The sequence below is a fragment of the Pseudophryne corroboree genome, chromosome 2 (assembly GCF_028390025.1).
Source record: "Pseudophryne corroboree isolate aPseCor3 chromosome 2, aPseCor3.hap2, whole genome shotgun sequence".
Classification (NCBI taxonomy): domain Eukaryota; kingdom Metazoa; phylum Chordata; class Amphibia; order Anura; family Myobatrachidae; genus Pseudophryne; species Pseudophryne corroboree.
Genome location: NC_086445.1, coordinates 1050024309 through 1050038431, shown reverse-complemented (window position 1 = coordinate 1050038431; position 14123 = coordinate 1050024309). Strand labels below are relative to the sequence as shown.

The window sequence follows — 14123 nt, the reverse complement described above, 5'->3', positions numbered from 1 at the left end:
CCACGCCTGCGTTTTTTCAGACACGCCTGCATTTTTGCAAACACTCCCTGAAAACGGTCAGTTGACACCCAGAAACACCCCCTTCCTGTCATTCGCTAGAACTTGTGCACAAACACAACGGCCTTTGTACCTGTACATCGCGAGTGCACATTGCGGTGCATACGCATGTGCAGAACTGACGATTTTTGCCTCATCGCTGCGCTGCGAAAATCCATAGCGAGCGATCAACTCGGAATGAGAGCCAATGACTCTCTGCTTTACCGCATTCTCAGCAGCACTGAGCACCAGTGAGACTCTGCATGTGCACCAATAATGATGTAATAACATATTTGCCTACTCTCCCGGAATGGCCGGGAGGCTCCTGAAAATAGGATGGCACTCCCGGGAATGTGGGTAAGCCTCCCACATCCAGCTGCAGGTGTACACTGGGAATGCGTACATCTCTGAATCAATAATATGCAGATGGTGGTGTTACCTGGATGATGTCTCCTGGCAGATGGGGGTCTCATATGTAGGCCTAGGTGACCCACGCTGACCCATATGTATGATTTTACTGGTACATACTATAGTGTAACATGTTCTCTCTCTGTGTGCAGGAGAATCTCCCGGTGACCAGAGAGAGATCATCATCGCCCGTCTTGGATCCAGCGTCACCCTCCGCATAAGACACGCAGTGACTGTACATCATCAGGGGCCACGGAAATGTGATGTGTTTCACTGGAGATACAGAGATGTAACAGCGCAGCTTGAGTCCAATACATCAGTACGACTGGCTGACAGTATTCGTTGTACACTGAATATAAATGATACAGGACTATTTTATAACTATAATGTATCTGAGGATGGGAATCTGACCCTATATAATGTCACCAGGGAGAATGCTGGAGATTATACAGCTACTGTCACCAGGCGACCAACGGGAGCAACTATAATAACAGCTAATTACACACTGCATGTACAGGGTAAGTATCGTAGCGTGTGATATAACCACCTGTATACAGTTTAAGGCCTCCATGCATTAGCGACAGATTATGGAAATATTCCAATCCCCCTATAACCGGGTCAGGGAATCAGGAATATTAAACATGTTTAAAAATCTAGATTCTCCAATTCCAGATGAAATTGGTCGGGATAGGTAAATCAGAGATTTCTAAACTGGAGAATTTCCCAATTCACAGACGGATCATCGATCAGCAGATCTGTGTTGCCATCAGATTGGGGATTCAGGGAAACGGTTTCCTGATATATGGAGGCTTCCTCTTATTTATTCCTACTGTCCTCAATCGCACAGGCAGAGAGGTGGGGCCTAATGGGAAATGGGTGTGGCCTGGCATATTTGGGCATGTTTGGGGTGATTTGGAGTGTGTTTCAGTGTCTGACTGAGGCTTGAAGGCCCCACCGGGAGAGTGCAGTAGTATGGGCTCATGCTTATGGGTAGAGATGTGCGGCGGACACGTTTCATGTTTTGGTTTTGGATCTGGATCCCCGCTCGTGCTTTGGATCTGGACTGGTTTTGCCAAAACCACCCTTTTGGATTTTGGTTTTGGTTTTGTATCTGGATAATTTTTGAAAAAAACACAAAAACAGCTAAAATCACAGAATTTGGGGGTTATTTTGCTCCTGCAGTATTATTAACCTCAATAACAATAATTCCCACTCATTTCCAGTCTATTATGAACACCTCACACCTCACAATATTGTTTTTAGGCCAAAAGGTTGCACCGAGGTCACTGTATGACTAAGCTAAGCGACACAAGTGGGCGGCACAAACACCTGGCCCATCTAGGAGTGGCACTGCAGTGGCAGACAGGATGGCAGTTTAAAAACTAGCCCCAAAGAGCACATAGGTGGTCATTCCAAGTTGATCACTCGCTAGCAGTTTTTAGCAGCCGTGCAAACGCTATGCCGCCGCCCACTGGGAGTGTATTTTAGCTTAGCAGAAGTGTGAACGAAAGGATCGCAGAGCGGCGGCAACGTTTTTTTGGGCAGTTTTAGAGTAGCTCAATACCTACTCAGTGCTTGCGATGACTGCAGACTGTTCAGTTCCTTTTTTGATGTCACAAACATGCCCTGCGTTCGCCCAGCCACGCCTGCGTTTTTCCTGGCACGCCTGCATTTTTTAGAACACTCCCCGAAAACGGTCAGTTGACACCCAGAAACGCCCATTTCATGTCAATCACTCTGCGGCCAGCAGTGCGACTGAAAAGGTTCGCTAGACCTTGTGTGAAACTACATCGGTCGTTGTAATAGTATGACGTGCGTGCGCATTGCGCCGCATACGCATGCGCAGAAATGCCATTTTTTTTGCATCATCGCTGCACAGCAAACGAATGTAGCTAGCGATCAACTCGGAATGACCACAATAATGCAAAGAGAAAAAAAAGAGGTGCAAGATGGAATTGTCCTTGGGCGCTCCCACCCACCCCTCCCACCCCTCCCACCCACCCTTATGTTGTATAAACAGGACATGCACACTTTAACGAACCCATCATTTCAGCGACAGGGTCTGCCACACGACTGTGACTGAAATGAGTGGTTGGTTTGGGCCCCCACCAAAAAAAGAAGCAATCAATCTCTCCTTGCACAAACTGGCTCTACAGAGGCAAGATGTCCACCTCATCTTCACCCTCCGATTCATCACCCCTTTCACTGTGTACATCCCCCTCCTCACAGATTATTAATTCGTCCCCTCTGGAATCCACCATCTCAGCTCCCTGTGTACTTTCTGGAGGCAATTGCTGCTGGTAAAGGTCTTCCTGGAAGAATTTAAAATTCATTTTGATGAACATCATCTTCTCCACATTTTCTGGAAGTAACCTCCTATGCCAATCGCTGACAAGGTGACCTGCTGCACTAAACACTCTTTCGGAGTACACACTGGAGGGAGGGCAACTTAGGTAGAATAAAGCCAGTTTCTGCAAGGGCCTCCAAATTGCCTCTTTTTCCTTGGATGCGGTCACTCATATAATCCTCCACCATTTTTTCAATGGTGAGAGAATCATATGCAGTGACAGTAGACGACATGTCAGTAATTGTTGGTAGGTCCTTCAGTCTGGACCAGATGTCAGCACTCGCTCCAGACTGCCCTGCATCACCGCCAGCGGGTGGGCTCGGAATTCTTATCCTTTAATTAGTTGTATGTGCAAAACATGGGACATGCTGGAATTTGCCCAGATGTAATGCATGCACAATATTGGTGGCGTTGTCCGATATCACAAATCCCCAGGAGAGTCCAATTGGGGTAAGCCATTCTGCGATGATCTTCCTCAGTTTCTGTAAGAGGTTGTCAGCTGTGTGCCTCTTACAGAAACCAGTGATACATAGCGTAGCCTGCCTAGGAATGAGTTGACGTCTGTGAGATGCTGCTACTGGTGCCGCCGCTGCTGTTGTTGCTGCGGGATGCAATACATCTACCCAGTGGGATTTCACAGTCATATAGTCCTGAGTCTGCTCTGCTCCACTTGTCCAGGTGTCCGTGGTTAAGTGGACACTGGGTACAACCACATTTTTCAGGACACTGAGGACACTTTTCTTAATGTCCCTGTACAGTCCGGGAATCGCTTTCCTAGTGAAGTGGAATCTAGACGGGATTTGGTACCGGGGACAAAGTACGTCCATCAACTGTCTAAATCCCACTGAACTAATGGCAGATAACGGACGCACGTCTAACACCAGCATAGTTGTTATGGTCTCATTAATCCGCTTTGCAACAGGGTGACTGCTTTCATATTTCATCTTCCTCGCAAAGGGCTGTTGGACAGTCAATTGCTTAGTTGAAGTAGTACAAGTGGTCTTCCGACTGCCCCTCTGGGATGACGATCGACTCCCAGCAGCAACAACAGCAGCAGCAGCAGTAGGTGTTACACTCAAGGATCCTCCGGAGGAATCCCGGTTAGGAGAGGACTCGTCAGTCATGCCAGTGACATGGCCTGCAGGACTACTGACATTCCTGACTGAAGATGAAGTTGACGTTGAGGCAGTTGGTGGTGTGGCTTGCAGGAGCTTGGGTACAAGAGGAAGAAGGTATTTAGGTGTCAGTGGACTGCTTCCGCTCTTACCCAAAGTTTCTGAGCTTGACAATGACTTCTGATGAATGTGCTGCAGGTGATGTATAAGGGAGGATATTCCTAGGTGGTTAATGTCCTTACCCCTACTTTTTATGGATTGACAAAGACTACACACGGCTTGACACCTATTGTCCGGATTTGTAGAGAAATAATTCCACATCAAAGAGGTGGCTTTTTTGGTATTTTGCCCAGGCATGACAATGGGCTTTCTCATCCCACGGACATAAACTGTCTCCACTGGTGCCTTATTCAAACAAACCACATCACCATCAGAATCATCATCGTCAACTTCCTCCTCAGTGCCGTCTACACCTATATCCTCCTCATCCTGGTGTACTTCTACAGTGACATCCTCAATCTCAATATCAGCAACTGGACTGGCGGTGCTCCTCCCAGCACTTGCAGGGGGCGTGCAAATGGTGATAGGAGCCTCCTCTTCCCATACAGTCTTGGGAAGGTCAGGCCTAGACATCGCAACCGCGGACACACTTGGACTCTCCTTGGGGATTTGTGATATCTCTGAACACACAGTTGTATTTTCCTGTGCTTTAACAAGCTTATTTTATTTTTATTTTTGAGAGGGAGGAGGGCTTCCATCTTCATGAGAAGCTGAGCCACCATTCATGAACATAGGCCAAGGCCTTAGCCTTTCCTTGCCACTTCGTGTCGTTAATGGCATATTGCCAATTTTAAGTTTCCCATCAGATAAAAAAAAAATTCTGAGTATTAATTTTTGCTTCTTGTGTTTTACATGCCCTCTATGACTTTGGGTATTGGCCTTAGCAGACGACGTTGATGGAATTGCATCGTCAATGTCACGAGTCACAACTGGTGGCAGCAGCAGCTTCAGCACTAGTACTAGGAACTGGAAGTGGTTCCTGATCTTCCACTATTTTTTCCTCCAAATTGTTGCTCTCCATTTAACAGGACAGCACCCCTTTATTATTACAGCACACAGAACAGCGCCCCTTTATTTTCACAGCACCCCGGTATACTTACAGCATACAGGGCCAGTGTAATGTTATATGAACAGCAACACTATATTTTACAGCATACAGCGGTGTACTTTTAATTTTTAACAGCTGCACACCTGAATTTTTACAATATACAGGGTCAGTGTAATGCTATTTGAACAGCAACACCCCAATATTTTACAGCATACAAGAGCAGTGTGCTTTTAATTTTTAACAACTGCACCTCTGAATTTTTGCAACATACAGGACCAGCAGCACCCCTATATTTTCCAGCATACAGGAGTGAGCTTTTAATTTTTAACGACTGCACCCCTGAATTTTTACAACATTCAGTGCCGGCAGCACCCCAATATTTTACAGCATACAGGAGGCCAGTGCCCCTGCCCCCTGTACAACACAGTGACAGCCAAGACAGCAACACCCATGTACAGCTGCAGCACATGAAGCACCAGTGACAGCCAGGACAGCACCCCTAACACAGCACAGAGACAGCACAGTGACAGGACAGCACCCCAGCACAGCACACACTAACCCCACCCGACGCCACCACCCACAGAGAGAGACAGAGGTCTGTCTCCCTCACTCTCCAAGTCCAGAGTGAAAATGGTGGTGACTCGCGGCTGTTTATAAGGGATCCAAATCCTACAGGATTCCGACAGTGTGATGATGACATTTTGCCTCGTTCTGGTTTCCGAGTCTGGCGGGAAAACCCGAGTCTAGAGATGAGCGCCTGAAATTTTTCGGGTTTTGTGTTTTGGTTTTGGGTTCGGTTCCGCGGCCGTGTTTTGGGTTCGACCGCGTTTTGGCAAAACCTCACCGAATTTTTTTTGTCGGATTCGGGTGTGTTTTGGATTCGGGTGTTTTTTTCAAAAAACCCTAAAAAACAGCTTAAATCATAGAATTTGGGGGTCATTTTGATCCCATATTATTATTAACCTCAAAAACCATAATTTCCACTCATTTTCAGTCTATTCTGAATACCTCACACCTCACAATATTATTTTTAGTCCTAAAATTTGCACCGAGGTCGCTGGATGACTAAGCTAAGCGACCCTAGTGGCCGACACAAACACCTGGCCCATCTAGGAGTGGCACTGCAGTGTCACGCAGGATGTCCCTTCCAAAAAACCCTCCCCAAACAGCACATGACGCAAAGAAAAAAAGAGGCGCAATGAGGTAGCTGACTGTGTGAGTAAGATAAGCGACCCTAGTGGCCGACACAAACACCGGGCCCATTTAGGAGTGTCACTGCAGTGTCACGCAGGATGTCCCTTCCAAAAAACCCTCCCCAAACAGCACATGACGCAAAGAAAATAAGAGGCGCAATGAGGTAGCTGTGTGAGTAAGATTAGCGACCCTAGTGGCCGACACAAACACCGGGCCCATCTAGGAGTGGCACTGCAGTGTCACGCAGGATGGCCCTTCCAAAAAACCCTCCCCAAACAGCACATGACGCAAAGAAAAAAAGAGGCGCAATGAGGTAGCTGACTGTGTGAGTAAGATAAGCGACCCTAGTGGCCGACACAAACACCGGGCCCATTTAGGAGTGTCACTGCAGTGTCACGCAGGATGTCCCTTCCAAAAAACCCTCCCCAAACAGCACATGACGCAAAGAAAATAAGAGGCGCAATGAGGTAGCTGTGTGAGTAAGATTAGCGACCCTAGTGGCCGACACAAACACCGGGCCCATCTAGGAGTGGCACTGCAGTGTCACGCAGGATGTCCCTTCCAAAAAACCCTCCCCAAACAGCACATGACGCAAAGAAAAAAAGAGGCGCAATGAGGTAGCTGTGTGAGTAAGATTAGCGACCCTAGTGGCCGACACAAACACCGGGCCCATTTAGGAGTGTCAATGCAGTGTCACGCAGGATGTCCCTTCCAAAAAACCCTCCCCAAACAGCACATGACGCAAAGAAAATAAGAGGCGCAATGAGGTAGCTGTGTGAGTAAGATTAGCGACCCTAGTGGCCGACACAAACACCGGGCCCATTTAGGAGTGTCACTGCAGTGTCACGCAGGATGTCCCTTCCAAAAAACCCTCCCCAAACAGCACATGACGCAAAGAAAATAAGAGGCGCAATGAGGTAGCTGTGTGAGTAAGATTAGCGACCCTAGTGGCCGACACAAACACCGGGCCCATTTAGGAGTGGCACTGCAGTGTCACGCAGGATGTCCCTTCCAAAAAACCCTCCCCAAACAGCACATGACGCAAAGAAAAAGAAAAGAAAAAAGAGGTGCAAGATGGAATTGTCCTTGGGCCCTCCCACCCACCCTTATGTTGTATAAACAAAACAGGACATGCACACTTTAACCAACCCATCATTTCAGTGACAGGGTCTGCCACACGACTGTGACTGATATGACGGGTTGGTTTGGACCCCCCCAAAAAAGAAGCAATTAATCTCTCCTTGCACAAACTGGCTCTACAGAGGCAAGATGTCCACCTCATCATCATCCTCCGATATATCACCGTGTACATCCCCCTCCTCACAGGTTATCAATTCGTCCCCACTGGAATCCACCATCTCAGCTCCCTGTGTACTTTGTGGAGGCAATTGCTGCTGGTCAATGTCTCCGCGGAGGAATTGATTATAATTCATTTTAATGAACATCATCTTCTCCACATTTTCTGGATGTAACCTCGTACGCCGATTGCTGACAAGGTGAGCGGCGGCACTAAACACTCTTTCGGAGTACACACTTGTGGGAGGGCAACTTAGGTAGAATAAAGCCAGTTTGTGCAATGGCCTCCAAATTGCCTCTTTTTCCTGCCAGTATAAGTATGGACTGTGTGACGTGCCTACTTGGATGCGGTCACTCATATAATCCTCCACCATTCTTTCAATGGTGAGAGAATCATATGCAGTGACAGTAGACGACATGTCCGTAATCGTTGTCAGGTCCTTCAGTCCGGACCAGATGTCAGCATCAGCAGTCGCTCCAGACTGCCCTGCATCACCGCCAGCGGGTGGGCTCGGAATTCTGAGCCTTTTCCTCGCACCCCCAGTTGCGGGAGAATGTGAAGGAGGAGATGTTGACAGGTCGCGTTCCGCTTGACTTGACAATTTTCTCACCAGCAGGTCTTTCAACCCCAGCAGACTTGTGTCTGCCGGAAAGAGAGATCCAAGGTAGGCTTTAAATCTAGGATCGAGCACGGTGGCCAAAATGTAGTGCTCTGATTTCAACAGATTGACCACCCGTGAATCCTTGTTAAGCGAATTAAGGGCTCCATCCACAAGTCCCACATGCCTAGCGGAATCGCTCCGTGTTAGCTCCTCCTTCAATGTCTCCAGCTTCTTCTGCAAAAGCCTGATGAGGGGAATGACCTGACTCAGGCTGGCAGTGTCTGAACTGACTTCACGTGTGGCAAGTTCAAAGGGCAGCAGAACCTTGCACAACGTTGAAATCATTCTCCACTGCGCTTGAGACAGGTGCATTCCACCTCCTATATCGTGCTCAATTGTATAGGCTTGAATGGCCTTTTGCTGCTCCTCCAACCTCTGAAGCATATAGAGGATTGAATTCCACCTCGTTACCACTTCTTGCTTCAGATGATGGCAGGGCAGGTTCAGTAGTTTTTGGTGGTGCTCCAGTCTTCTGTACGTGGTGCCTGTACGCCGAAAGTGTCCCGCAATTCTTCTGGCCACCGACAGCATCTCTTGCACGCCCCTGTCGTTTTTTAAATAATTCTGCACCACCAAATTCAAGGTATGTGCAAAACATGGGACGTGCTGGAATTTGCCCATATTTAATGCACACACAATATTGCTGTCGTTGTCCGATGCCACAAATCCACAGGAGAGTCCAATTGGGGTAAGCCATTCCGCGATAATCTTCCTCAGTTGCCGTAAGAGGTTTTCAGCTGTGTGCGTATTCTGGAAACCGGTGATACAAAGCGTAGCCTGCCTAGGAAAGAGTTGGCGTTTGCGAGATGCTGCTACTGGTGCCGCCGCTGCTGTTCTTGCGGCGGGAGTCCATACATCTACCCAGTGGGCTGTCACAGTCATATAGTCCTGACCCTGCCCTGCTCCACTTGTCCACATGTCCGTGGTTAAGTGGACATTGGGTACAGCTGCATTTTTTAGGACACTGGTGACTCTTTTTCTGAGGTCTGTGTAAATTTTCGGTATCGCCTGCCTAGAGAAATGGAACCTAGATGGTATTTGGTACCGGGGACACAGTACCTCCAACAAGTCTCTAGTTGGCTCTGCAGTAATGATGGATACCGGAACCACGGTTCTCACCACCCAGGATGCCAAGGCCTCAGTTATCCGCTTTGCAGTAGGATGACTGCTGTGATATTTCATCTTCCTCGCAAAGGACTGTTGGACAGTCAATTGCTTGGTGGAAGTAGTAAAAGTGGTCTTACGACTTCCCCTCTGGGATGACCATCGACTCCCAGCAGCAACAACAGCAGCGCCAGCAGCAGTAGGCGTTACACGCAAGGATGCATCGGAGGAATCCCAGGCAGGAGAGGAATCGTCAGAATTGCCAGTGACATGGCCTGCAGGACTATTGGCATTCCTGGGGAAGGAGGAAATTGACACTGAGGGAGTTGGTGGGGTGGTTTGCGTGAGCTTGGTTACAAGAGGAAGGGATTTACTGGTCAGTGGACTGCTTCCGCTGTCACCCAAAGTTTTTGAACTTGTCACTGACTTATTATGAATGCGCTGCAGGTGACGTATAAGGGAGGATGTTCCGAGGTGGTTAACGTCCTTACCCCTACTTATTACAGCTTGACAAAGGGAACACACGGCTTGACACCTGTTGTCCGCATTTCTGTTGAAATACCTCCACACCGAAGAGCTGATTTTTTTGGTATTTTCACCAGGCATGTCAACGGCCATATTCCTCCCACGGACAACAGTTGTCTCCCCGGGTGCCTGACTTAAACAAACCACCTCACCGTCAGAATCCTCCTGGTCAATTTCCTCCCCAGCGCCAGCAACACCCATATCCTCCTCATCCTGGTGTACTTCAACACTGACATCTTCAATCTGACTATCAGGAACTGGACTGCGGGTGCTCCTTCCAGCACTTGCAGGGGGCGTGCAAATGGTGGAAGGCGCATGCTCTTCACGTCCAGTGTTGGGAAGGTCAGGCATCGCAACCGACACAATTGGACTCTCCTTGTGGATTTGGGATTTCGAAGAACGCACAGTTATTTGCGGTGCTACTGCTTTTTGCCAGCTTGACTCTTTTCATTTTTCTAGCGAGAGGCTGAGTGCCTCCATCCTCATGTGAAGCTGAACCACTAGCCATGAACATAGGCCAGGGCCTCAGCCGTTCCTTGCCACTCCGTGTGGTAAATGGCATATTGGCAAGTTTACGCTTCTCCTCCGACAATTTTATTTTAGGTTTTGGAGTCCTTTTTTTACTGATATTTGGTGTTTTGGATTTGACATGCTCTGTACTATGACATTGGGCATCGGCCTTGGCAGACGACGTTGCTGGCATTTCATCGTCTCGGCCATGACTAGTGGCAGCAGCTTCAGCACGAGGTGGAAGTGGATCTTGATCTTTCCCTAATTTTGGAACCTCAACATTTTTGTTCTCCATATTTTAATAGGCACAACTAAAAGGCACCTCAGGTAAACAATGGAGATGGATGGATACTAGTATACAATTATGGACGGACTGCCGAGTGCCGACACAGAGGTAGCTACAGCCGTGAACTACCGTACTGTACTGTGTCTGCTGCTAATATAGACTGGTTGATAAAGAGATGTAGTAGTATGTATGTATAAAGAAGAAAGAAAAAAAAACCACGGGTAGGTGGTATACAATTATGGACGGACTGCCGAGTGCCGACACAGAGGTAGCTACAGCCGTGAACTACCGTACTGTACTGTGTCTGCTGCTAATATAGACTGGTTGATAAAGAGATGTAGTAGTATGTATGTATGTATAAAGAAGAAAGAAAAAAAAACCACGGGTAGGTGGTATACAATTATGGACGGACTGCCGAGTGCCGACACAGAGGTAGCTACAGCCGTGAACTACCGTACTGTACTGTGTCTGCTGCTAATATAGACTGGTTGATAAAGAGATGTAGTAGTATGTATGTATAAAGAAGAAAGAAAAAAAAACCTCGGGTAGGTGGTATACAATTATGGACGGACTGCCGAGTGCCGACACAGAGGTAGCTACAGCCGTGGACTACCGTACTGTACTGTGTCTGCTGCTAATATAGACTGGTTGATAAAGAGATGTAGTAGTATGTATGTATAAAGAAGAAAGAAAAAAAAACCACGGGTAGGTGGTATACAATTATGGACGGACTGCCGAGTGCCGACACAGAGGTAGCTACAGCCGTGAACTACCGTACTGTGTCTGCTGCTAATATAGACTGGTTGATAAAGAGATGTAGTAGTATGTATGTATAAAGAAGAAAGAAAAAAAACCCACGGGTAGGTGGTATACAATTATGGACGGACTGCCGAATGCCGACACAGAGGTAGCTACAGCCGTGAACTACCGTACTGTACTGTGTCTGCTGCTAATATAGACTGGTTGATAAAGAGATGTAGTAGTATGTATGTATAAAGAAGAAAGAAAAAAAAACCACGGGTAGGTGGTATACAATTATGGACGGACTGCCGAGTGCCGACACAGAGGTAGCTACAGCCGTGAACTACCGTACTGTACTGTGTCTGCTGCTAATATAGACTGGTTGATAAAGAGATGTAGTAGTATGTATGTATAAAGAAAAAAGAAAAAAAAACCACGGGTAGGTGGTATACAATTATGGACGGACTGCCGAGTGCCGACACAGAGGTAGCTACAGCCGTGAACTACCGTACTGTGTCTGCTGCTAATATAGACTGGTTGATAAAGAGATGTAGTAGTATGTATGTATAAAGAAGAAAGAAAAAAAAACCACGGGTAGGTGGTATACAATTATGGACGGACTGCCGAGTGCCGACACAGAGGTAGCTACAGCCGTGAACTACTGTACTGTACTGTGTCTGCTGCTAATATAGACTGGTTGATAAAGAGATGTAGTAGTATGTATGTATAAAGAAGAAAGAAAAAAAAAACACGGGTAGGTGGTATACAATTATGGACGGACTGCCGAGTGCCGACACAGAGGTAGCTACAGCCGTGAACTACCGTACTGTGTCTGCTGCTAATATAGACTGGTTGATAAAGAGATGTAGTAGTATGTATGTATAAAGAAGAAAGAAAAAAAAACCTCGGGTAGGTGGTATACAATTATGGACGGACTGCCGAGTGCCGACACAGAGGTAGCTACAGCCGTGAACTACCGTACTGTGTCTGCTGCGACTGGATGATAAATAATGATATAAAAAATATATATATATATCACTACTGCAGCCGGACAGGTATATATTATATAATGACGGACCTGCTGGACACTGTCTGTCAGCAGAATGAGTTTTTTATAGAATAAAAAAAAAAACACCACACAAGTGAAGTCACACGACGAGTGTTTAACTTTTTCAGGCAATCACACAATATAGTATACTACTAACTATACTGGTGGTCAGTGTGGTCAGGTCACTGGTCAGTCACACTGGCAGTGGCACTCCTGCAGCAAAAGTGTGCACTGTTTAATTTTAATATAATATGTACTCCTGGCTCCTGCTATAACCTATAACTATTAACTGGCACTGCAGTGCTCCCCAGTCTCCCCCACAATTATAAGCTGTGTGAGCTGAGCACAGTCAGATATATATACATAGATGATACAGCACACTGGGCTGAGCAGTGCACAGTCACTAGTAAACTCTGCACTCTCTACACTTCTACAGTACTCCTAAGCTCCAGTAAATCAGGTCAATCTCTCTCTCTCTCTCTCTCTTCTAATCTAAATGGAGAGGACGCCAGCCACGTCCTCTCCCTATCAATCTCAATGCACGTGTGAAAATGGCGGCGACGCGCGGCTCCTTATATAGAATCCGAGTCTCGCGAGAATCCGACAGCGTCATGATGACGTTCGGGCGCGCTCGGGTTAACCGAGCAAGGCGGGAAGATCCGAGTCGCTCGGACCCGTGAAAAAAAACATGAAGTTCGTGCGGGTTCGGATTCAGAGAAACCGAACCCGCTCATCTCTACCCGAGTCAGACTCGGATCCGGGCTCGGAGCATGAAGTTCGGGGGAAGGGGGGGGGTTCGGTTCTCAGGGAACTGAACCCGCTCATTTATACTTATGGGTGTGGCCAGCATCTATAGGGGGTGTGGCTAGCCAATAGAGAGTACATGATTTGGGTTCTTCTATAAATATATATAGTGAATACTGCTGGTGCATGCAGGACAGTGTACCTGATTAATAACAGCAATGAAAATACACCATAGTCCTGTGCAGCATAATGCATAGCGGGAACTTACTCGCCAGAGGCCCGAAAAGGGGCATGTCCTCAGATGGAGGGAGTGTTGCCTTTGTTATAGCCATTTTCAGGGGGTGCCCAGTGCTCCCCAAACATATGAACCGCCCCCTGCTCACCTCCCTCTTCTGTAAGATGCCATGCATAAGCACACAGCATCTATTCAGTGATTACTGGCTCCTTTGCGGAGCGGCGGTGATCACAGGCTCTCCCAATGCCACCTCCTGCCAGGCTGCGACTATCAGCCAGCTGTCGCTCCATTAATTCCTAATGCGAATAGTCGCAGCCTGGCACTCCAAGCAGCATGCCACATCGCAGTAAGATGAGCAGGGCTGCATCTGTAACATAGGTTTCATCATGTATAATTCAAGGGCACAGTCTGGTATGTGATCCCTAGAGCAGGGCCGTAACTAGGATGGGGGGATAGAGTATGGGGTGGGAGTTCAGGCAGTGGGGATCGCCGGGGGTTCTCCTTTGGGCCAGTCCAACCCTAGTGTGGTTTATGCTGATCGGGGGCTGGGAATATTTTCTCTGATGTTTATCTGCAGAATGGGGGCAATTCAGATCTGATCGCTGGGCATCATTTTTTGCAGCGCTGCGATCAGATAGTCCGCGCCTACAGTGGGAGAGTATTTTCGCTGTGCAAGTGTGCGAATGCATGTGTAGCAGAACTTTAATGTACAACATACATGCACACTTACATGCACACATACCTACCTATTTTGACCCGATGCC

At 47.5% G+C, this 14123-nt stretch overlaps 1 protein-coding gene across 1 annotated transcript in view; it reads left to right on the top strand.

Annotated features, from left to right (window-relative positions):
• Nucleotides 1–14123, top strand: part of LOC135050400 (uncharacterized) — a 96690-nt gene that overhangs the window by 32541 nt on the left and 50026 nt on the right. Inside the window, exon 2 of the mRNA XM_063956887.1 lies at nt 597–962. Coding sequence (XP_063812957.1) covers nt 597–962 — 366 coding nt within the window. The remainder of the gene's footprint in view (nt 1–596; nt 963–14123) is intronic.